Source organism: Ovis canadensis, chromosome 15, assembly GCF_042477335.2.
Source record: "Ovis canadensis isolate MfBH-ARS-UI-01 breed Bighorn chromosome 15, ARS-UI_OviCan_v2, whole genome shotgun sequence".
Classification (NCBI taxonomy): domain Eukaryota; kingdom Metazoa; phylum Chordata; class Mammalia; order Artiodactyla; family Bovidae; genus Ovis; species Ovis canadensis.
In genome coordinates this window covers 90,186,292-90,212,326 of record NC_091259.1, presented here as the reverse complement: position 1 = coordinate 90,212,326, position 26,035 = coordinate 90,186,292, and the positions used below count along the sequence as shown (strand labels likewise).

General features: G+C 45.0%; 1 protein-coding gene across 1 annotated transcript; it reads left to right on the top strand.

The window, feature by feature from the left end:
• Positions 1-652: 652 nt before the first annotated feature.
• Positions 653-1,582, top strand: OR10V1 (olfactory receptor family 10 subfamily V member 1). Its single transcript, XM_069555247.1, has one exon. The coding sequence runs from the start codon at positions 653-655 to the stop codon at positions 1,580-1,582; it is 930 nt and encodes a 309-aa protein (XP_069411348.1).
• Positions 1,583-26,035: the final 24,453 nt, after the last annotated feature.

Here is a 26,035-nt window from a genome sequence, read left to right as displayed (position 1 = left end):
GTTCTTTAAACTGTGACACGCATCTACTTATATGTTCCTAAAACTTTTTATTTCAAGTTTCCCGTGATGAACTGATACCTTTATCTGTTTTGTAAATTTGAACTTTAAATTGACTTTATCCATTCGTTTGTTCAGAAATACTTCTTGAGAAATATTCTTTGCCAGGTACTGTGCTAGAGACGGGAGTTAAAGTAAAGGTCGTCAGAACCCCCACCACCGAGGAGTTCTCGGTCTTCAGCGCAGGAAGGAAAGGGGAGGAAGGTGAGAGAGGGCCAAACTATAAATCGCAATGTCACCTGCTCGGCTGTAAAAGGAAAGCTGCCGAAGTACCTCTGTGCATGGAGGAGTTGGGAAAGCATCATGTTAAAAGAGAGGCCTAGAACGGGGGAAAGACATGGTCAGGGACCACAGCGGGGACCTACTGTGCAGCGCGGGGAGCTCCGCGCAGTGACATGTGGACGCCTGGATGGGAGGGCTGTCTGGGGGAGAACGGATACACGTACGTGTATGCTGAGTCCCTTCACTGTTCACCTGAAACTATCGCAATACTGTTAATCAGCTATACGCCAACAGAAAACAAAAGGTTTAAATTTAAAAGAGATGCCTAGAGACTCCTGTCACCTTCCCTTTTCATAGGTCCAGTGTGGTACCCATGGAGGAAATAAATAAAACAGCAAAGGTGCAGTTCTCCCTTCGTCCATTCTCAGCCGACCCTAAGGTCCAGGCGGTGATTTTCGTGGCCTTCCTGGCGATGTACCTGACCAGCCTGGGTGGAAATGCGCTCATTGCCCTTACTGTTCAGATCAATCATCCCCTCCACACCCCCATGTACGTTTTCCTGGCTAACCTGGCAGCTCTGGAAATCCTCTGTACATCTTGCATCGCGCCCCTGGCCTTGGCAAACCTTCTTTCAATGGGCAGAACCCCCATTTCTATCGCTGGATGTGGTACCCAGATGTTTTTCTTCATCTTCCTGGGAGGGGCTGACGGCGTCCTGCTCGCAGCCATGGCTTACGAGCGGTTGATAGCGATCCGTTACCCTTTAGGGTACACCCTCCTCATGAGCCGGCCCTTGTGTGTGGCGCTGATGGTGGGGGCCCTGGTACTAGGGTTCTTGCTGTCGCTACCGCTGACTGTTTTAATCTTCCGCCTCCCGTTCTGCAACAATAGTGAAATCTACCACTTCTTCCGCGACATGCCCGCTGCCATGCGCCTGGCTTGCGCGGACACGCACGTTCACCAGAGCGCTCCGTACGCCATCAGCTTCATCCGCCTAAGCATTCTCCTCTCGATGGTCTCCGTCTCCTACGTCTTCATCGTGGCGACCGTCTTCCGGATCCGGCCCGCGGAAGGGCGCCGCCGGGCCTGCTCCACGTGCTCCTCTCGCCTCTCGGTGGTCCTCCCGCAGTACGGCTGCACCAGCTTCACATATCTGTCCCCGAGGTCCAGCTACTCTCCCGAGTCGGGCCGGGTGGTGTCAGTGGTCTACACCTTCATCACTGCCATCTTAAACCCCTTGATCTATAGCATGAGGAACAAAGAACTGAAAACTGCCCTCAGGCGGGCACTACGCGGGCTCTAGGTCGGCTGGTTCTGTGACTTATTTAAATCAGGACACTTCTGAGAATGAAATGGGACGCTGTTAATAATTATGCCCGGATGGTTTGCAGGAGCCGAGAGTGTACGCCACCGTGACATGGTGTTCTAGGAGCACCGGAGGACGTGGATGCTACCCACTGAAATGAAGCTTTAGCACACAGGGCGGCGCAGTGTCCTGGGCGCAGATGGAGGAGAAGCATTTACTTATTGGACATCTGCTGGGAATGAGGAACGTTATGTGGGTTCTCTCCCTTACGCCATCATAAGTATCGTCTTCTTTACTCTAGAAGAGAAAACTAAAGTGCTAGCAGAATATATGCCAGGATGAGAAGGCTCGCATCAGAAACCTAAAGACGAAGCGGACTCCACACAGCGCCGCTCTCCTTGCCCTAGGCTTGCTCTGCCAGTGGGAACATGTGTTACCTTGTACAAGTCTCTCTAAGCCTCTAGACTTCAGTTTCCTTATTTCTGAGAAAACAAAGCTGAGCTAGAAGATTCCACCTGTTCCTTCAAATATCATCAGTTCCATTCAGTTCAGTTGCTCAGTCGTGTCTGACTCTTTGCGACCTCATTAACCGCAGCACACCAGGCCTCCCTGTCCATCACCAACTCCCAGAGTTCACCCAAACTCACGTCCATTGAGTCAGTGATGCCATCCAGCCATCTCATCCTCTGGCGTCCCCTCCTCCCTCTGCCCCCAGTCCTTCCCAACATTAGGGTCTTTTCCAGTGAGTCAACTCTTCCCATGAGGTGGCCAAAATATTGGACTTTCAGCTTCAGCATGAGTCCTTCCAAAGAACACCCAGGGTTGATCTCCTTCAGAATGGACTGGTTGGATCTCCTTGCAGTCCAAGGGACTCTCAAGAGTCTTCTCCAGCACCACAGTTGAAAAGCATCAATTCTTCAGCGCTCAGCCTTCTTCACCGTCCAACCCTCACATCCATACATGACCACAGGAGAAACCATAGCCTTGAGTAGACGGACCTTTGTTGGCAAAGTAATGTCTCTGCTTTTGAATATACTGTCTGGGTTGGTCATAACTTTCCTTCCAAGGAGTAAGCATCTTTTAATTTCATGGCTGCAGTCACCATCTGCAGTGATTTTGGAGACCAAAAAAATAAAGTCTGACACTGTTTCCACTGTTTCCCCATCTATTTCCCATGAAGTGATGGGACCAGATGTCATGATCTTCGTTTTCTGAATGTTGAGCTTTAAGCCAACTTTTTCACTCTCCTCCTTCACTTTCATCAAGAGGCTTTTTAGTTCTTCACTTTCTGTCATAAAGGTGGTGTCATCTGTGTATCTGAGGTTATTGATATTTCTCTCGACAATCTTGATTCCAGCCTGTGCTTCCTCCAGTCCAGCGTTTCTCATGATGTACTCTGCATAGAAGTTAAATAAGCAGGGTGACTATATACAGCCTTGACATACTCCTTTTTGTATTTGGAACCAGTCTGTTGTTCCATGTTCAGTTCTAAGTGTTGCTTCCTGACCTGTATACAGGTTTCTCAAGAGGCAGGTCAAATGGTCTCATATTCGCATCTCTTCCAGAATTTTCCACAGTTTATTGTGATCCACATGGTTAAAGGCTTTGGCATAGTCAATAAAGCAGAAATAGATGTTTGTCTGGAACTCTCTTGCTTTTTCCATGATCCAGCAAATGTTGTCAATTTTATCTCTGGCTCCTTTGCCTTTTCTAAAACCAGCTTGAACATCTGGAAGTTCATGGTTCATGTACTGCTGAAACTTGGCTTGGAGAATTTTTAGCATTACTTTACTAGCGTGTGAGATGAGTGCAATTGTGTGCTAGTTTGAGCATTCTTTGGCATTGCCTTTCTTTGGGATTGGAATGAAAACTGACCTTTTCCAGTCCTGTGGCCACTGCTGAGTTTTCCACATTTGCTGGCATATTGAGTGCAGCACTTCCATAGCATCATCTTTCAGGATTTGAAATAGCTCAACTGGAATTCCATCACCTCCACTAGCCTTGTTCATAGTGATGCTTTCTAAGGCCCACTTGATTTCGCATTCCAGGATGTCTGGCTCTAGGTGAGTGATCACACCATCGTGATTATCTGGGTCATGAAGATCTTTTTTTGTACAGTTCTTCTGTGTATTCTTGCCACCTCTTCTTAATATCTTCTGCTTCTGTTAGGTCCACACCATTTCTGTCCTTTATCGAGCCCATCTTTGCATGTAATGTTCCCTTGGTATCTCTAATTTTCTTGAAGAGATCTCTAGTTTTCCCATTCTGTTGTTTTCCTCTATTTCTTTGCATTAATCACTGAGGAAGACTTTTTTTTTTAAATCTGCTTGCTATTCTTTGGAATTCTGCATTCAGATGGGAATATCTTTCTTTTTCTCCTTTGCTTTTCGCTTCTCTTCTTTTCACAGCTATTTGTAAGGCCTCCCCACACAGCCATTTTGCTTTTCTGCATTTCTTTTCCATGGGGATGGTCTTGATCCCTGTCTCCTGTGCAATGTCACGAACCTCCGTCCATAGTTCATCAGGCACTCTGTCTATCAGATCTAGGCCCTTAAATCTATTTCTCACTTCCACTGTATAATCATAAGGGATTTGATTTAGGTCATACCTGAATGGTCTAGTGGTTTTCCCTACTTTCTTCAATTTCAGTCTGAATTTGGCGATAAGGAGTTCATGATCTGAGCCACAGTCAGCTCCTGGTCTTGTTTTTGCTGACTGTATAGAGCTTCTCCACCTTTGGCTGCAAAGAACATAGTCAATCTGATTTTGGCGTTGACCATCTGGTGATGTCCATGTGTAGAGTCTTCTCTTGTGTTGTTGGAAGAGGGTGTTTGCTATGATCAGGGCATTCTCTTGGCAAAACTCTATTAGTCTTTGCCCTGCTTCATTCTGTACTCCAAGGCCAAATTTGCCTGTTACTCCAGGTGTTTCCTGACTTCCTACTTTTGCGTTCCAGTCCGATATAATGAAAAGGACATCTTTTTGGGGTGTTAGTTCTAAAAGGTCTTGTAGGTCTTCATAGAACCTTTCAGCTTTAGCCTCCTCAGCATTACTGGTTGGGGCATAGGCTTGGATTACCATGATATTTAATGGTTTGCCTTGGAAATGAACAGAGATCATTCTGTCATTTTGAGATTGCATCCAAGTACTGCATTTTGGACTCTTTTGTTGACCATGATGGCTACTCCATTTCTTCTAAGGGATTCCTGCCCGCAGTAGTAGATACAATGGTCATCTGAGTTACATTCACCCATTAATTTTTACTTTTACCTGTGAACTGTATTTTTATTAATTCATCTTGATCATTTTAGTCTCATAAATATGAATCAAATACCGTTTTCCTTGTTTCTTTCTTTCTTTTATTGGCTGTGCCACACGGGCATGTGGGATCTTACGTCCCTGACCAGGGATGGAACCCAATCCTTGCGTTGGAAGCACAGAGTCTTGACCACTGGACCACCAGGCAGGCCCCCAAGGGCAGCTTTCATAGGCCTCTCGATGCCGCCTGACCATGATTTGTTTTACTAACGCACAAGCAAAACTTTTTATTTAACACTGATACATTGTGCTTTTATTGGTTTTGGAGTGACCCAAACTGACAAAGTGATCTTCAGGATTTATTTCATTCATCAGAATTTTATGTCACGGCCAAAATTATAATTGTATTTCATTTTCCTTCTCCAAGTCATTGACAAATATCTAGAATAGGCCAGGATGAATGCAGTCTTCCTCCTTGGGAACTGTCGTCCAACGAGATAGAAAGCCGCTCAGCTAATACCAGCTGTGGTGCATTGTCTCCATGGGGACCTGCCCCAGGACACCCCATAGTCCTGTATCCGTGCTTCTAGGTGACCTCTGTCCTCCATGGACATGTGACTCGCTCTGGTCACCAGGACGTCCGCGAAGGTGCCACAGGCAGCGGTCCCCCTCCCCCTGTCCTCTCTTGCTGTCCTAAGACTGACCTGTGAAGAGGCCAGGGCTAGGGCGACACCCCACGGAGCAGAAACTGGACACCAAGCTGAGGCTCCCGAGACCAGCCCCAGTCAAGCCACCGGCTGTCTGAAGCCGCACGAGTGACCCCAGCAAGACCAGCAGAAGGACTGCCCAGCTGAGCTAGCCTAAATGCTGACCCACAGAAGCCTGGGAAAATAAAATGCCTGCTATTTGAAGTTTGAAGTGGTTCCTTGTGCAGCAAAAAAGTAACCGATTCACCATACACCCAGACTAAACCATCTCTTCAAGAAGGACATCATAGAGAGCGTATCAAATCCTTTCATACAATCAAATTACCCTAAAACACTTATAAACCTGGCCATTTAGAAGCCTTATCCTCGGGTGACACGCATTTGGCACATCTGAGTAACTTCCTGTGGACTCTTGGTCATCACTGGTTTCTTTGTTGGTTGGTTGGTTTTGAAGAGAATCGCTACTTTATCTTTTTTAATATTTCTTTATTGGGCTGTGCTGGGTCTTAGTAGTGGCATACAGGATCTCTAGTTGGTAGGTGGGATCTCAGGTAAGTGGGCTGTCTACATGGACTGCAGATTACAGATCAGAAATTGTCCCACACCAGTCAAACGTGGAGAATATTCAAGTGTGTAATTTATAATTGGGCTTCCCTGGTGGCACAGCAGTAAAGAACCCTCCTGCCAATGCAGGAGACCTGGGCTCCATCCCTGGGCTGGGAGGATCCCCTGGAGAAGGGAATGGCAGCCCACTCCAGTGTTCTTGCCTGGAAAACTCCATGGACAGAGGAGCGTGGTGGGCTATAGTCCCTCAGAAAAGAGTCGGACATGACTTAGCAACTAAACAACAACAATTTATAATTCACACACACACACACACACACACGGGTAATGCACTAGGTGCTCTCTGACTTTTGCGGTTGTGTACCACTTGTTCAGGATACGGCAACTTGGTCTGTACATAACCTATTCCAACCACCCTCTGGTGAGTCTTCACGTACCAGCTTTAGACTTCCCAGACTCCCTAGCAACTAGGATATTATTTGCTTTCCACCAACCAAATGCAGTCCCTTAAGACATGGATTGGAGCCCAGTAACCTGGAGAAGGAAGTGTCCTGAGTGTGAGGCTTCCATGCTGCTGCTGGGAGTCGAGCACCTGAGTTGCGGTTCTGGAGTCAAACATTCCGTCTTTGGGGACTCCCTGCTCCCCCGACCCTTTCAGTTAAACAACCTGGTTCCTCGGGATGACAGTTCTGCGTTGTAGAGTCTCTCCTGGAGTCTGAGCCTAGAGCCCACCTCTCCACCCCTTTCAATGATTTTTCAGTGATTTATGGCTTACTACGTTCCATCTTTTCTGTTTAAACTATGGAAGATGGTTAGAAGCTAGATGCTATCCCACCATCGCTTCCCTTTTCTGCACCATTTCTAAAAGCGTCATTTATCTGTTTATTCTTGGTGGTTCTGGGTCTCTGTCTCTGTGAGCGGGCGTTCTCCAGTCATTGCTGGGGCGACTCTCCAGCTGCGATGCTGCGGCGTCTCCCTGCCGGGGTTTCTCCTGTCACAGAGCCTGGGCCCTCGGGCACGTGGGCTCAGTAGTCGTGTCTCCCAGCTTAGAGCACAGGCTCAGTAGCTGTGGCGCGTGGGCTAAGTTGCTCTGCAGCGTGTGGGATCTTCCTAGACCAGGGATTGAACCCATGTCCCAGGCATTGGCAGGCAATTCTTTACCTCTGAGCCCCCAGGGAAGCCCGCCTTTTACATACTTTTAAAGGACACGTAATTTTATTTCGAGCTACTTAGCCCAGCAGCGCATGAACTGAAAAGGCTTCCCTGGCTGCCCTCTCACGCAGAACACGTGACAGCGCTGAGCCTGGGCGTCCTGTGTGCTGGGATGTAACGACATCGCTGCATCCAGAACACGGCACTGCTCCTATTTACCTCTCTCAGTATACTCTGACCTCTCGGGAGTAAGAAACTATTTCCATCAGCTTGGGATCTAGAGATCTCAAAAACACTATGTTAATTCAATCATCATTGACTTGCAGCCATTCTTTCAGGGCCGGCTCACCTCCACCGCAAAGCCTCCCTGACTCTTATCGTCTGTCCATCCTCAACTATGCTAACATCTCTTTCAAGGGGCAGTCTCACTTTGGACTTTGCTGTTAGGGAAACATTTCTGGCCTTTCTAACAAAACCTTGGGAGATAAAGCTGTGTTTTATCTCCCAAGTCAGACACTGACCTCACTGATGCCAGAGACCATACCTAATATGTCTTTGAATATCTCATAAATTTACCACAATGAACAACTGCACTCATCTCACATGCTAGCAAAGTAATGCTCAAAATTCCCTAAGCCAGGCTTCAATAGTATGTGAACCGTGAACTTCCAGATGTTCAAGCTAGATTTAGAAAAGGCAGAGGAACCAGAGATCAAATTACCAGCATCTGCTGGATCATTGAAAAAGCAAGAGAATTCCAGAAAAACATCTATTTCTGCTTTATTGACTATGCCAAAGCCTTTGACTGTGTGGATCACAACAAAATGGAAAATTCTTCAAGAGATGGGAATACCAGACCACCTGACCTGCTTCCTGAGAAACCTATATGCAGGTCAGGAAGCAACAGTTAGAACTGGACATGGAACAACAGACTGGTTCCAAATTGGAAAAGGAGTACGTCGAGCCTGTATATTGTCACCCTGCTTATTTAACTTCTGTGCAGAGTACATCATGAGAAATGCTGGACTGGAAGAAACACAAGCTGGAATCAAGATTGCCGGGAGAAATATCAATCACCTCAGATATGCAGATGACACCACCCTTATGACAGAAAGTGAAGAGGAACTAAAAAGCCTTTTGATGAAAGTCAAAGAGGAGAGTGAAAAAGGTGGCTTAAAGCTCAACATTCAAAAAGCTAAGATCATGGCTTCCAGTCCCATCACTTCATGGCAAAAACATGGGGAAACAATGGAAACAGTGACAGACCTTATTTTCTTAGACTCCAAAATCACTGGAGATGGTGACTGCAGCTTTGAAATTAAAAGACATTTGCTCCTTGGAAGAAAAGCTATGAAAAACCTAGACAACATATTAAAAAGCAGAGACGTTACTTTGCCAACAAAGGTCTGTCTAGTCAAGGCTATGGTTTTTCCTGTGGTCATGTATGGGTGTGAGAGTTGGACTGTGAAGAAAGCTGAGCACCGAGGAATTGATGCTTTTGAACTGTGGTGTTGGAGAAGACTCTTGAGAGTCCCTTGGACTGCAAGGAGATCCAACCAGTCCACCCTAAAGGGGATCAGTCCTCGGTGTTCATTGCAGGGACTGATGCTGAAGCTGAAACTCCAATACTTTGGCCACCTGATGGGAAGAACCGACTCACTGGAAAAGACCCGGATGCTGGGAAAGATTGAGGGCAGGAGGAGAAGGGGATGACAGAGGATGGGCTGGTTGAATGGCATCACCAACTCGATGGACATATAGTTTGAGCCAACTCTGGGAGTTGGTGATGGACAGGGAGACCTGGTGTGCTGCAGTCCATGGGGTCGCAGAGTCGGATATGACTGAGCGACTGAACTGAACTGAATGCATGACACTCAAAAAAAAAAAAAATCATCTGGAGAAGTGCAGGTTAAATAACCTGATGGAAGAAACAGAACACACCAGTCAAAGCACAGAAATACTTCAAAGACTAACACAGACCATAAGAAACACAGTCTTCCTTAGCTCTCCGCCACCGCTCTTGGTTAAACGCATAGGAAGACGCACTGCGCTTAGGGCCTGACACCCAGCCCTTCCTCTGTGACTGTCTTTCAGGGCTCCCAGCCTCTTTGTCATCCTTGTCTTCAGGGATCCCCGCGTGGGGGAAGCCCCCAGCTGTGCACAGAAACAGCCTTTCTTTATCCTTAATAGCGAGGCGCTTCTGGTTCAGTGACAACTTTTCAATAAAGTCTGAGTCTCCTAGAAGTGACTTCCTAGCAACGTACGTCACCACCTTATTTACACAACTCCAGGCAATGTCATGTTATTCACACTTCATGGGATGCTTGGGGATATTACTATTTTTGTTATTGAAAGAAAGAAAGAATGGAGGAGGGAAGGAAGAAAAGGAAGGGAGGGAGGGAGAGTGGGAAGTGGGCAAGGGAGAGGGGGAGGAAGAAAAGAGATAAGGGAAGGTGAGAGGGAGGGAAGGAGGGAAGTGGAGCCCAGGTCGCAGGCACGTTGTCTGCTGCCTCTCCCTGGGGAAGGCGGAAAGCGTCTTCCTCTAAAGAGTAACGTGATGGTAGTTCTGCTCCAGCTGCAGTGATCCTACAGGTCTAGGTTTAACCTCCGACTTCCTTCCTTCCTTCATTCAACGGTCACCAACTGAGCATCTTCGATGTATGGCAACCTGGAACATACTGAGAACGCCACAGGGCATGGACAGAGAAGATGGTCGCCTCATGGAGATTACGATCTAATGGGAAAGACAGAAAGCAAACAAAGAAGATAAGTGTATTTCAAGAAGATAAGTGTATTTCAAGGTGGACTCTCTGTACTGTGCCGATCCGTTGACTAAGGTTAAGGGTGATGTAAGATGCTCTTAGGATGAGTTGGGTTTTTTGAGCACAAGCCACTTGTTCTCCTTGCTTGGTCCTGAAATAAACCTTTCTCTGCTCAGACAAAAAAAAAAAAAAACAAGAAAAAGATGCTATTAAGAAACAGGCCTATATGCAATGTCCTATTGAGTGCTAGGAGGAAGCCATGGCTCTAAATTCTAACCAGGGTCCCGTGGTATATAGAGAAGTAAGGAAATCAAAGATGCAGTGAAAACAGTCTTGGCCTACTTTACATGTTTGTGTCAGCCTGCTAATAAATTCTGGTGCTAAAACAACAGAAAAGATAATTACAGGCTGCAATATTTTCCATAAAGGCGATCAACGTGGTGACATAAACTGGGGAACATTTATTTTATTTCCTAAGTGAATATTTCTTTATTTGGCCATGCAGTCATAGCTGCGGCATGTGGGACCTTTAACTGTGATGTGCAAACTCCGTTGCAGCATGTGGGATCCCGTTCCCTGACCAAGGGTCCAACCTGGCCCCCTGCACTGGGAGCTTGGCGTCTTAGCCACGCGCCACCAGGGAAGTCCAGGGGCCTATCTGTTTAGAAAGGACTGGGAGTGTCTACACACTGCCCTCAGCTTCCCCTATTGTTAACGTTATTAAAGTACATTTGTCATTACTAATCAACCAATTCTTAAGAACTAAATTTCATACTTTATTCACATATTACCTTTTTTCTGTTCAAGTATCCCATTCACTTGATACCACATAACCCAGTAGTCGTGTCCCTTAAGGTTCTTCTTGGCTGTGAGTTTCTTAGACTTTGCTTATTTTTAATAGCCTTGACAGTTTTGAGACGTTCTGGTCAGGTATTTTGCTGAATTTCCTTCAGATTGAATTTTTCTGACAGTGAGACAAAGGGTTCTGAGCTTTGGGAAGAAAGACACGGAGGTGAAGCATCATTCTAACCACATCGTGTCAAGGGTTCATACTGAAAACACGGCTTCCCTGTTGACACTGACTTTGATCGCCAGATGGAGGTTGCGATTGTCAGGTTCTCCAGCGTAAATGTACCCTTTTTTCTCCCTTCCCATATTTTTCTGGGGGGAAGGAAGTCACCACTTACTTTCACGCTTGAGGAATGTAGAGTTTGTTGCCGTCGTTCAGTTGTTCAGTCGTGTCTGACTCTTTGCAAGCCCATGGACTGCAGCACCCCAGGCTTCCCTGTCCTCCCCTATCTCCCGGGGTTGGCTCAAACTCATGTCCAGATAATGCCGAGTTATGCTCCCCCGGATTGAGAGGGAAGTAGCTACTGTTTGGGAGATTTGTCTGTTCTCCCTCTTTAATTTTATTCATTTATGTGTTTATATCAGCATCTAATCATGATTGTTTATTTTGTCCTTTAGGTCATAATCCATGTATTGCTTTATTTTTTGACAATGAACCATTTTACTTATTACAGGCAAGAAGCAGGGAAAGATGAAAGAAAGGACTGGAGTAATGGGGATGGTTCTTCTTGCGGTTGAGTCACTAAGTCGTGTCTGACTCTTTGCAACTCCATGGACTGTAGCCCGCCAGGCTTCTCTGTCCATGGGATTCTCCAGTCAAGAATACTGGAGTGGGTTGCCATTTCTTTCTCCAAGGGATCTTTCTGACCCAGGGATGGAACCCAGGTCTCTTCATTGGCAGACGGATTCTTTACCACTAAGGAAGCAAGAAAAGAGATGAATACTAATCAAGAGATTTCTTTTCTTAGCTCTGTCTTTTGAGCGTCCATCCATTTCGGAGAAGAGATACAGGTCAAAAATGAGGCTAGGTGGGACTTCCCTGGTGGTCCCGTGGCTAAGACGCCACACCCACAATGCAGAGGGTTTGATCCCTGGCCTACCCCAGCAAAGATCAAAGATTCTGTGTGCCCCACCCAAGAGCTGGAGCAGCCAAATATTCTTAAAAAATTAGACCACATGTTCAGCCACTGGGTTCTTCCATTCTCTCTTCTGATGTCATCCCATATTCAACATCAGACAAAGTGTGAGATCGTGAGACCTAAAGATGGAAAAAGACATGTCCTCTCTTTACGGAACTAACAGGCCAGGGAGGGTAACAAACACGGTAACAAATCACTGTGATCTGACGCAACAAGGGCTAAGCTGAAACACACAGGAAGCACTGTGAGACGCTGGGTTAGCCACACGCGCCCCCACAGAGGGGTGGCACTGGAGCGTCTGAGGAAAGATGAGCTGGACTTTTCCAGGAAGATAATTAGGGAGCACCCTCCAAAAGAGAGATGGACATTTGGACTGCCAGGAGGAACTAACAGAATTGCTTATTTTACCATTAGAGGAAAAAAAAATTATATTTTCCCAAGACATCAAGATTTTGAGGAATAAAATAGCCAGAATACTAAGGCTTTGTAAGAGGCGAGAAAGAGGGGACAGAGTGTAAACAGTGCAGTCTTAAAAGAGTTGTGCCCAACGCACAAAACGAGAAAACGTCTGGGAACCACTGGCCGCAGTACTTGGGAACTGGCGTGTTTACTTAGATGTGTGCTGAATCTGTTGCTCCCAGTTATTATCAGAGTTCTCTTCGTTAATGTAATACAAATTCAACTTTTTTCTTGAGTCTGATAATTATGTCTTGAGGTCGCACAGTGTCCCCAGAGAATTATTATAGCTTGCCCTTAGACATATCTCTAAGGGTTCTAACTCTGTTTAGTAAGACTCAGGATAATAATCCAGGGAGTGGCAATTACTGAGCTGAAGCCCTGGTCTCCTGACAAATCTCTTGCTCCTGTGTCAACATTCAAAACTCCAACTCCCATTTCAGGTTCTTGTAAGCTTTTGAAACTAATTATTTCTTTTGTTTACTTAAAAAAAAAAAAATACCCGCAGCCTCTGGTTACTCCCTTTACCGGCTTCACTCGTTACGATCAGTGAGAACAGGACGTGCCGCGTTTTCAGCTGACTCACCCCCGACCGTCAGAGCAGAAATCTTGCGTGCGTACAGTACTTTTCCACACGCATAGCTCTTTCGAGAACATTACCATCTTTATCCTCTTAACAGAATCCCTATGAAACAAACGTTATAACGTACATTTGTCAGACTGAGAAGCGGATCATCAAGACACTTTAGGGATTTGCCCAGGGTCACTCGGCTCATAAGGGGCAGGCACGGTCTGCCAACCTAAGCGCTCTGGTTAAGTCCAGCTCACGCTGAAGGCAGCGCATAACTTCCCAAATAAATGATGTTTCCATGTACTGTGTGGTTCTAAATATGAAACTCCATAATCTACATCTGCTTTGTGAAAACTTGGATTCCATGTTTTAATTGGTCCACTCCCTGTCACCATATTTGCACAGATTTATGTGAATATCAACCCAGCAGATAGTAAACAAATCAACCTAATGACTGGAAGCAAATGTTCAAACACTTGAACATTATCTAATCCAAACTTCTAATTTTTACCAAAAAAAAAAAAAGTGGGCAGGACTCTTAGACGGTTCCAGCACTCATCAGTGATAACAACAGACCAGGAACCCTAGCCCATCGTGCCGTCAGCTTAGTGCTCTTTCCAACTGGCCACACGAAACGAAGGAACAAGACAATTCCTTAGAGCCTGCTGTCTAAAGCGGACTATCATGATTATCGGCCTTCGGGTTCTAGCTTGGAATCTGGTCTCAAAAATAGTAGTAATATCTTCCAACTTGTATAGCAAGTTTCCATTTACAAAATGTTTTCACATGTACTCGATCCTTAAGAACAAAATGTTTCTGGCTTGCTCTTCAATTCAATCGCTCAGTCGTGTCCGACTCTTTGCAACCCCATGAATCGCAGCACGCCAGACCTCCCTGTCCATCACCAACTCCCAGAGTTCACTCAAATTCATGGCCATCGAGTCGGTGATGCCATCCAGCCATCTCATCCTCTGTCATCCCCTTCTCCTCCTGCTCCCAATCCCTCCCGGCATCAGAGTCTTTTCCAATGAGTCAACCAACACTTCGCATGAGGTGGCCAAAGTACTGGAGTTTCAGCTTTAGCATCATTCCTTACAAAGAACACCCAGGGCTGATCTCTTTTAGGATGGACTGGTTGGATCTCCTTGCAGTCCAAGGGACTCTCAAGAGTCTTCTCCAACACCAGAGTTCAAAAGCATCAATTCTTCGGCACTCAGCCTTCTTCATAGTCCAACTCTCACATCCATACATGACCACTGGAAAAACCATAGCCTTGACTAGACAGACCTTTGTTTGCAAACTAATGTCTCTGCTTTTGAATATGCTGTCTAGGTTAGTCATAACTTTTCTTATAAGGAGCAAGCGTCTTTTTATTTCCTGGCTGCAGTCACCATCTGCAGTGATTTTGGAGCCCAAAAAATAGTCTTTCACCGTTTCCAGTTTCCCCATCTATTCCCCATGAAGTGATGGGACCGGATGCCATGATCTTCGTTTTCTGAATGTTGAGCTTTAAGCCAACTTCTTCACTCTCCTCCTTCACTTTCATCAAGAGGCTTTTTAGTTCCTCTTCACTTTCTGCCATAAGGGTGGTGTCATCGGCATATCTGAGGTTATTGATATTTCTCTCGACAATCTTGATTCCAGCTTGTGCTTCTTCCAGTCCAGCGTTTCTCATGATGTACTCTGCATAGAAGTTAAACAAGCAGGGTGACAATATACAGCCTTGACATACTCCTTTACCTATTTGAAACCAGTCTGTTGTTCCACGTCAAGTCTGTAATACAAAAGTAGGAAGTCAAGAAACACCTGGAGTAACAGGCAAATTTGCCCTTGGAGTACAGAATGAAGCAGGGCAAAGACTAACAGAGTTTTACCAAGAGAATACACTGGTCATAGCAAACACCCTCTTCCAACAACACAAGAGAAGACTCTACACATGGACATCACCAGATGGTCAACACCAAAATCAGATTGATTATATTCTTTGCAGCCAAATTTGGAGAAGCTCTATACAGTCAGCAAAAACAAAACCAGGAGCTGACTGGCTCAGATTATGAACTCCTTATTGCCAAATTCAGACTTAAATTGAAGAAACTAGGGAAAACCACTAGACCATTCAGGTATGGCCTAAATCAAATCCCTTATGATTATACAGTGGAAGTGAGAAATAGATTTAAGGGCTTAGATCTGATAGACAGAGTGCCTGATGAACTATGGGCGGAGGTTCGTGACATTGTACAGGAGACAGGGATCAAGACCATCCCCATGGAAAAGAAATGCAAAAAAGCAAAATGGCTGTCTGGGGAGGCCTTACAAATAGCTGTGAAAAGAAGAGAAGTGAAAAGCAAAGGAGAAAAAGAAAGATATTCCCATCTGAATGCAGAGTTCCAAAGAAGAGCAAGAAGAGATAAGAAAGCCTTCCTCAGCAATCAGTGCAAAGAAATAGAGGAAAAGAACAGAATGGAAAAGACTAGAGATCTCTTCAAGAAAATTAGAGATAACAAGGGAATATTTCATGCAAAGATGGGCTCGATAAAGGACAGAAATGGTATGGACTTAACAGAGGCAGAAGATATTAAGAAGAGGTGGCAAGAATACACAGAAGAACTGTACAAAAAAGATCTTCATGACCCAGATAATCACGATGGTGTGATCACTCACCTAGAGCCAGACATCCTGGAATGGGAAGTCCAGTGGGCCTTAGAAAGCATCACTACAAACAAAGCTAGTGGAGGTGATGGAATTCTAGTAGAGCTATTTCAAATCCTGAAAGATGATGCTGTGAAAGTGCTGCACTCAATATCCCAGCAAATGTGGAAAACTCAGCAGTGGCCACGGGACTGGAAAAGGTCAGTTTTCATTCCAATCCCAAAGAAAGGCAATGCCAAAGAATGCTCAAACTACCGCACAATTGCACTCATCTCACATGCTAGTAAAGTAGTGCTCAAAATTCTCCAAGCCAGGCTCCAGCAGAACATGAACTGTGAACGTCCTGATGTTCAAGCTGGTTTTAGAAAAGGCAGAGGAACCAGAGATCAAATTGCCTACATCCACTGGATCATAGAAAAAGCAAAAGAGTTCCAGAAAAGCATCTATTTCTGTTTTATTGACTATGCCAAAGCATTTGACTGTGTGGATCACAATAACTGTGGAAAATTCTGAAAGAGATGGGAATACCCAGACCACCTGACCTGCCTCTTGAGAAACCTATCTGCAGGTCAGGAAGCAACAGTTAGAACTGGACATGGAACAACAGACTGGTTCCAAATAGGAAAAGGAGTGCGTCAAGGCTGTATACTGTCCCCCTGCTTATTTAATGCATGAAGCTTGCTCTTACATTATCCTTATTTGACAGACGGGGAGTCCACCTACGTTGTGAGAGTCTGAGTGGTCTGCCCAAGGTCCTTTGATGGCAAGTGTATTTCTCTTTCTACTTTTCTGTGCTTCCTTTTCAGTAAACTAGTTACAGGACCATTAGGGAAGATTGCATATCCAAACAGGCAAGCTGCCTTGCCCAGGAATTTAAATTTATGTTTGAACTGAAATTTGTCATCATTATAAAAGTAATCCATAATTATTAAAGAAAGTGCATGTGGATAGAAATTAAAAGTTCTTAAAATTCATCTTTATTCCCACTACTAAAGAACAACTGTTATTAGCATTTTGTTAAATTTCCACTTGATCTCTTATATAGCATGCTTTTAATGTACCTGTAATAACACATTATCCTCTTTTACAAAAAGTTGGGTTCATTTCCTGCGTCGTTCAAACCTGTAATTGACATAGTTTTTTATAACTAAGATTCCATCACGTTCTTAAGAAATTATAGTTCAAGAGATCACGGCCAATGCTTTTTAAAAATTCTCTTGCATATAGACCCTATAGTATATGATATCTAGGAGTTAATGCAACCCAACGGGGGTGGGGGGTGGCTGAATGGAAATTCAGATAAAGGAAGGGAAGCCCGTGTTGATGACTGCTGGGGCTGAGTGAGGGCACCTAGGGGCTCCCTGGACTCCTCTTGTTACTTGCATATTTTGACATTCAGTTGAGTTCAGTTCAGTCTCTCAGTCATGCCCGACTCTTTGTGACCCCATGGACTACAGCACGCCAGGCCTCCCTGTCCATCACCAACTCCCAGAGTTTACTCAAATTCATGTCCATTGAGTCAGTGATGCCATCCAACCATCTCATCCTCTGCCGTCCCCTTCTCCTCCTGCCCTCAGTCTTTCCCAGCATCAGAGTCTTTTCAGATGAGTCAGCTCTTCACATCAGGTGGCCAAAGTATTGGAGTCTCAACTTCAGCATTTTGACATTACCCACAATAAAAAGCTGTGGGTTTTTTCGCTGTTGTTTTTAAGAAAAATATCTCATCGTGTGGGCTTATCAGGTGGTGTAATGGTAAAGAATTCACCTGCAATGCAGGAGACAGCGGATCCGATCTCCAGATCAGGAAGACCCCTGGAGGAAGAAATGGCAACCCACTCCAGTACTCTCGCCTGGGAAATTTCACGGACAGAGAAACCTGGTGGGCTACTGTCCACGGGGTCACAGAGAGTTGGACACGACTTATCAGCTGAGCTTTCTCAGCCACACTTACCTCTCGTCACGTGACTGTTAGGGTGTGCCCTAGATGTGGACTGGCGCTCTGGGCTCTGCCCTGGCTCCCTCCACCGCACGACCTGGCTGCACCCTGGACTGGGACCCAGGACCGGGCAGGGTAAGCCGGCAGGCTCCCTGGAGGCCGGTCTTGGTCATGTGACTCTCTCTGACCAATGGAAGGTTAGCACACACGATGGAGCACAGATTTCAGACACGCTGACTTGGTTTGACTAATCCCCTTACCTTCCTGTATCGCAATGAGAAAACCACGCCCCAGGAAGCATGACCCTTCAGTTTGGACTGAAAACATGTGTGGAGAAGACGAAACACAGTCTGAAGACAAGTCTATCCCACCTGCAGCCTGAATCAGAGCAACCCACGCTGGCCCACAGCCACCTGCACAATTATTTTAAGTAAATAAGTAAATTCACGCTTATAAGTCGCTGGGTTTGGGACTGGTTTGCTACACAACATCTTCGAAGTGAGAGCTGGTTAACAGAGTCAAACCATTCCACCCAAACTGAACGTTTTAGGTGTGTCCAGTTTTTTAATAATACAAATAATGGGCTTTTTGTTCCTAAGACTGCTCCATTATCTCTGATCATTAAGTTCAGATATGCTGTTTATATGGGTAGGGTGAGAAAGTGTTATTTATGGATATTTTTCTAAAAAGGAAAATTATTAAAAGAATTAGAACAAGCTCATTCTTTTCTTCCTGATGTCAGAAAGATTGTAAATGTGACTGCTTTTTGACATTCAAAAGGATTCTTGCCTGTTTCTCGTGGAACTTGCTGAAACTAGCTCATCTGTTATTTTTCTCAAGTTCTGTCTCTTTCTTCCCAAATCCCAAGAACAAAAAAGCACAGAGGCCAGCTTGTGTAGCAGCCACGCCCAGTGCAAGGTGGATGGGCTTCACTGCGAATAAAGTGCTCTTTCGTTTGATTTTTCTAGACACCGATCTGTCTTAATGGATATATGTTGTACATTCAGTTTACCAAAACTGGAACCGAATCAGCGAACCCCACCTAGACCCAGCCTTCACCTGGAAAATTCAGCAATGTATGGCTGAGAAGTGAGCCGAAAGGTATTATGAGTATCTATAGGCGATGGAACCAGGTATCCGATGTTGCAACAATTTAATAATTATTTGAAGAAAGTCTCTCTGACCTCCTCTGAGTCACCACTGTGCTGAAAATTGGAACTGTTCTCATGGAAATTCCAACTATGCTTTGTAAGTGCTTCCAAGATAAGGCGGAAGTAGCGTGGAAAGACAGGAAAGGGACGAGGGAAGGGAAGGAGAAGGAGGTGGGGGAGACAGAAGGAGCTGTTCCTGAGGTCGGGGAGACACAGACATTCTTTGCACACTTGATGCACCAGCTCCCAGAGGAGGAAAGGGGGACAGTGAGGAGTGTAGGGGGAGGAGGGGAGCAGGAAGAAGGGGCTGCTCAGTGTAGGGGAGGAGGGGGAGCAGGAAGAAGGGGCTGCTCAGTGTAGGGGAGGAGGGGAGCAGGAAGAAGGGGCTGCTCAGTATAGGGGAGGAGGGGAGCAGGAAGAAGGGGCTGCTCAGTGTAGGGGGAGGAGGGGGAGCAGGAAGAAGGAGCTGCTCAGTGTAGGGGGGAGGAGGGGAGCAGGAAGAAGGGGCTGCTCAGTGTAGGGGAGGAGGGGGAGCAGGAAGAAGGGGCTGCTCAGTGTAGGGGAGGAGGGGAGCAGGAAGAAGGGGCTGCTCAGTGTAGGGGGAGGAGGGGCAGCAGAAAGAAGGGGCTGCTCCTGGGGGTAGGGCCAGAGTGCTTTTACATATAGGTATCATTTCTTATGTGTTTATTTATTCATTTTTGTTTTTTCTTTTTTTACATATATGTATTTTTTCTTGTTATTTATTAATGTTTTTTGCTTTTTGTACATATATGTATTATTTCTTATTTGTTCATTTTTGTTTTTTTTACATATATGTATTATTTCTTCTTTGTTATTTATTTTTGTTTTTTTTTACATATATGTATTATTTCTTATTTATTTATTTTTGGTTTTGGGGTTTTTTACATATATGTATTACTCCTTATTTGTTCATTTGTCTGTTCGTTTTTGGCTGAACTGGGTCTTTGTAACCACCCTCGGACTTTCTCTGGTTGCCCTGACGGGGGCTACTCTCTAGTTGCGTTCGGGCTTCTCCTTGGGGAGGCTTCTCTGCTGCGGGCAGGCTGTGGGCTCAGGCATGGGGCCCGAGTGTAGTTGCTCCACAGCATGTGGGGTCTTAGTTCCCGGACCAGAGATCGAACTGACGCCCCCTGCCCTGGCAGGCGGATGCTTGATCGCTGGACCACCAGGGAAGTCTCTTGAGCTTGGGTTAGGGCCTGAACTGTGTGTGTGTGTGTGTGTGTGTGTGTGTGTCTTATTCCAATTAATAATACGCACCTGGAACCAAGCTGGTCCCTCTGCAATGCTCCTTGACAGCAGTGACCCTCTAAGTGCATTTCCAGGGCCATGAGCATCCGCATCACCTCAAAAGCCGCTACGAATGCGGACTCTCAGGCCCCAGCCCAGACCTACTCAGTCAGAAACTGGAGAAGGCGGAGTTCAGCAACCTGGGTTTTCACAAGCCTTCCAAGTGATCCTGATACTTAATAAAGTTTAAGATCCGCTGCCCAAGAGAGTGGTCCAGCTGGGGCATCAGCAGCGTTCACAGCTCTCCCCAAACCTTGCCCATCTGTCCCCCCATCCTGTTTCTCTAGCACGGTTCCTATCACCCCAAGTGGCCGTGCTTTCTCTGTTATTAGGGTCAAAGGGCAGGAAAGTCTCTTACCGCCACCAGCCCTTCATGGTCTCAATGTCAGCTCCATTTTCCACGAGAAAGGATATTTCAAAGTAAAAACGTGATATTCAGATGCATTCCGCACGCGTTCCAGCACCCTGTGGCCAGTCTGGCAACTGAAAAGCAATTTATCTCTTAGTTCAGTTCTCAAAGTCTTGCTGTGTAGAATCATTTCCACTCATCTGAGGCTCAAGAGTGAGCTTGGGAGTTCATAAACAACCCTATCCGGTTGTTTTCCCTAAGACCCTCCCTCTCCAGAATCTCCCTGGTGCTTCCCGGTTCCCGAGGTTCTCCTGTTGGGTCAGAAGGCTGAGAAGGCTCTGTTCAGCTTGTGCTGAAGGGAGTTTCCCTTGACAGCACCCAAGTCTGAGGCCAAGCAGCAGCAAGACAGGGGAGAGGAAAAATCAGCAAAGCTTCACCCTGCCGTCTAGGGCAACAGGTTGTTTCACTAGGAGAGAAAGAGTGAAGGTCGCTCAGTCGTGTCCAACTCTTTGCGACCCCATGGAATACACAGTCCCTGGAATTCTCCAGGCCAGAATCCTGGAGTGCGGAGCCCTTCCCTTCTCCAGGGGGTCTTCCCAAACCAGGGATCGGACCCAGGTCTCCCGCGTTGCGGGCGGATTCTTTACCAGCTGAGCCACAAGGGTAGCCTAATATAATAAAAGAAACCTCCCCCTGGCACTGTACCACTGAGGCTCAGAAGATGAGGCTTTTCTGTGTTAACCTGTTGCTCTTAAGACTTTTGTAAGATTCAGTACCAAGCAATGTGCTATGCAAAAACAAAAGGAAAGGGACTTCAAGGTATGAAACCTGGATTTCAACCCTGTCTCAAGCACTGTGCATGACTTAACCTGGGTGAGTATCTATTAATTCATCTGTAAAACACAAAGAATAATCTCGAGCTCACAAAATAGTGTTAGAATAAAAGCGTAATGCAAAAGTATCTGGAAAGCATTACATATTGTAATATTTGTACATTTTACATACATTTCACATTGCTTTCAAATGAGGGGGGATTGTTTTTTGTTTTTAGGTAAGAAAAGTGAAAGTCAAGTCGTGTCCAACTCTTTGTGACCCCATGGACTGTAGCCTACCAGGCTCCTCTGTCCATGGGATTTTCCAGACACGAATACTGGAGTGGGTTGCCATTTCCTTTTCCAAGAGATCTTCCCCACCCGGGGATTGAACCTGGGTCTCCTGCATTGTTGGCAGACACTTTATCGTCTGAGCCACCAGGGAAGAAGTGGGTTTATTTAGAGAGAAACATGTTCCATAGACAGTGTATGGGCCATCTCGGAAGGTAAGAGTGACCTTGAAATATGGTGTGGTTAGTTTTTATGAACAGGGTAATTTCATAGGCTAACAAGTGGGAGGATTATTCCAACTATTTGTGGGAAGGGGCAGGAATTTCCAGAAATTAGAACATCACCCATGGTTTGGCCTTTGATAGTTGGCTTTGGAAGTGCCCTGGTGCCTTAGTTGCTAACGTGTTACAGTGATCACATACTGAGACTCAAGGTCTAAGGGAAGTTGACTTGTCCGCCGCCTTTGCCCCCTTCGGCTCTAATCGGTTCAGGTTGTGTCCTTGGGCTATGTCATTCTTTCCAAGGGTGTGCTCTGCCCCCTTTTAGAATAAAAGAGTAATGCAAGAGCACCTGGAAAAAATTACACATTGTGATACATGTATATTTTACATTATTTTTAAACGAGTATTTTACTGCGTCTACAAAACTTCAGAATATCTGAAAAATAAAGAGGTATTCTGTTAGCCCCAGATTTTGCCTTTATCACATAAAATTTCAAGGGACTTGCATCAAAATAATCATATGTTTGATCCAATCTCTCAACCCTTTAGGTAACTAGATACTGTATTACTTAATATTCTTTTTTTAATATACAAAAATAGCACTAGTGATCTTACTTTAGAAGAGAAATTATTCTGGCTGTTGCCTTCTGGTGTAACAAGAGTATCACAGAGTATAACATCCACATAACACCCGAGGAACTATTTTTTATAGCTTTTTCATCTGTTAAAAATTGTACTGGAGCCCAGGTGATCTACAACGCTGCGTCAGTTCCGGGTGTACCCGTGGTCTGCGCTCAGTCGCATCCGACTCTTTGCAATCCGACAGACTGTGGCCCGCCCAGCTCCTCCTGTCCACGGGTTTTCAGGCAAGAATACTGGAGTATGTTGCCATTTCCTCCTCCAGAGGATCTTCCTGACCCAAGAATGGAAACACTTATCCTGCCTTGGCAGGTGAATTCCTTACCACTAGCACCCCCTGGGAGAAGCCCTTTCAGGTGTACTTAGGAACAATTTTTAAAACAACAGAGAAAGAGAATGACATCATCAAGGCAAAGTACCAGTGAAAAGTATCAAGTCGATTCTTGAAAAGCTATTAAACAATGACTAATAAAGGCTTTTTGCTTTTCCTGCTTTGAAATTTCTAAGGGCTACCAACCACAGTTGAAGATGTGAATTTGCTTGTTGGTTGTGCAACACTTCTGGTGTCCAAGCTCTGAGAGGCGAATGCCTCACTCTAAATAAAACAGAACGAGACGCCAAACTGCTGAAGAAGAGCTTTCGCTTAACAGAGATTCCTGCAGGCAAGTCTGAGCTCTGAGCTGGCCCTTGCTTCCGGGCAGGGATCTAGGGACCCCAGGAGATTAGCGTCAATCCCTGCAGGAGCTGTAAAGGCTTCGGGACAGTGGGAAGTCTTTAGCATTATACTTGGCTTAGAAGACAGGTTTATTCTTCTATGGGAAGGTGAGTTCTCAGCCAAACCCAGCATCTCTCTTGGCTGACTTTTAGGGTGTCAGATTCTTTACCTCTGTGTTTAAGATCCAGCTATGAAGACACAGACTATAGTAAAGGTACAGATTACGCCATTTAGAGTTCTTCACGACAACGAAGTGACCCTGATTCTTCCTTAGGACAATAAAGATGATCTATCTTTGGGTTTCGTAACATCTGCAAAAATCCGGAAGGCTGGCAGCACCACAGAATTTTGATCTAAGTCTTGACTTTCTTTTTGTTTGTTTCGTGTTGACTTTCTATCCAGATAATCAGACTTATTCATGCCGTGCCATTCGTCACGGGGCCTTGTTCTCCCAATTTAGTGCAAGTGAAGACAGACGAAGGGAATCAACTGAGCAATTTCCTGTTTGGGTTCAGAGTAGAAAAGTATCCGATAACTTCACAGTGAAGAGAACTGAGGGGTTATACATCTGGTCACAAGAACGGTAATGATCATTTTGAGGGTAGACAGGTCAACTCCTTAAGACCCCATTATGTAACACGAATCTGTGTGGTCCTAAAGTATCAGGTAGAATTTGTTTTGGCTCTGGCCCCAAGATTCAGGATGGTCTAGAGAAGTCCCCTACTGTTCTTTGTTTCTTATAAAGGATTAAAATGAGACCCTACATTGAACCAGTCTCTACAAGAACCTTAAAATCTCCCAGAGTGTGCTGTATATTCTCTCTCTTTCCCAGCACGTAAAAGTAAGAAATCATTGATTTATTCGCTGAATTCATCCTTACGTTGCCTCCTGCATTCTGGTACTAGTCGCTGCGCGTGCACCGGTATGCACAGGATTCAAGAGCCTTGAGACCCTCCTTCTTGGAGAACCTGAAATGAGAGAAAACATAAATATATGCAGCCTTAGTCATCAGTTATAGTGATTAAAACCCAGGAAGGTAAAGATGCTCTGGCAACTTCTCACAGAGTTGGGAATATTTTTACGGTCAGGGATTTCTTCATGAGACTGGGTCGTGCGGGTTCGACTTGGAGTAATAACATGCCACACCGACATGCTTTGTGCCATGCAGATAATCCGAGGCAGGAAGGCATATTATCGTGCAGAAAGAAATGAAAGCAGGAAAAGACGATCGCCGGGTTCTCAGACAATATTACATCAGAATAACTCATGCTGTCTGATAAAACTCACACATGCAAAAAAAAAAAAAAAAAACTCACACATGGCCGCTAGCACAGCTTTTGATAAATCAGTTAGGATAATACTTAGCCTGTTATGACAACACCAGGCCCTGTATAAATCATTCCTGCGTTTAACCTTTACAACAATTTATAGGGTGGATGCTAATCACTTGCACTTTGAAGATTAAAGTGAAATGCACATAGATACGGTTGTCATAGTTACGCAGCTGACAAGGTCTTCTTGACTCCAGACTCAAGTTTTTGTTTTTTCATTTACCAATTAGTTTTTTATTTTTTATTTCATACATCAGTATTCTATAGGAAAAAAAAGAGAACCTCCTAAACTCTAATTATAGTGTTTTCTTTTGATTCTTTCTAACGTAGAGAAATTTTATACAAGTTTGATCAGTAAACACAATAATTTGTGTTTTAACACTTTGAGTCTCATTTAAACATTCTTCCATGTGGTCTTACATATATCAATACTACTTAATGGCTATATAACAATCTGTGATAGCAATCGTAACACATAAAAATATACTTATCCAGTTTCCAATTACTGAGTTTTTTTTTTTAATTCAAATGAATGCAATCACTAGAAATATCTTCATACAAATAGCCTTTTTTGCTTTCAAAATATTTTCCTGGCCATGTGCTACTCAGAGTGAGTTAGATCTATCAAAAGACAGGTTGGTTGTAGAGTTCTTATTACATTCTTCTAAATAGCTCTTAACCCTACCAGACTTTATTGCCAATTCTGTGGACCAGTCAGTATGACTGTGTTTTAAAGAACCAGAGGTTAGCCCCTGTGGTGCCTATAACCACAGCTTTGAGTCTGCAGATACATGAACCGCTTATAGGCTTAGCCAAGCCTCACTCATGTAATTTTTATTCGAATCAGTAGTATTTTTAGAGTAGCCCAACCACAGACACCTTGTAGATTCAAAGAATTAGCTAGAAATTTTGGATGAAACTCCTTATCTTTTCCTCTAGTTTTAAATGTCATTAAGGTCATGCTTCTGTGTATAAAAGATCTACGACCTGGGAAAAGTCATTCACTGGTCTGTCCTGGGTTCCTTGACTGTTTTCAGTGACAAGATCACAGATGGTTCATGGTTTGGGGACAAGAGTCAAGCCAAGATGTACGTCATCTTTGCTACCTACAAGGAGATCTGAATGTTGCAAATCCCTGGAAGATAATGAGTCAAGTTAATTACACTTTCTGTGTCCTAGCCCCAAGACGGAGGTATTAATAGCTAACCTCCTACCTGCCGAGCATTTTAACAACATTTAAATAAGCTATCTGAACTTGCATACATTGACAAAGTTTAAAGTGGTATTTGACAAACTGTCCGAGTTGCTGGAAGACATTCAGTCATGCCCCAAAGTTTGTGAAATGAAAGTCGCTCAGTCGTGTCTGACTTTGGGACCCCATGGACTAAACAGTCCATGGAATTCTCCAGGCCAGAATACTGGAATGGGCAGCCGTTCACTTCTCCAGGGGATCTTCCCAACCCAGGGATAGAAGCCAGGTCTCCCGCATTGCAGGCAGATTCTTTACCATCTGAGCCACAAGGGAAGGCCAAGGTTTACACCCAGTAAATGTCACCCTCTCCTCCCAAATGCCCTTTGTAGGGCCTGAAA

Bases quoted from the DNA above. Each gene is read 5' to 3' on its own strand.
- OR10V1 (XM_069555247.1), top strand. From the start codon at position 653: ATGGAGGAAATAAATAAAACAGCAAAGGTGCAGTTCTCCCTTCGTCCA.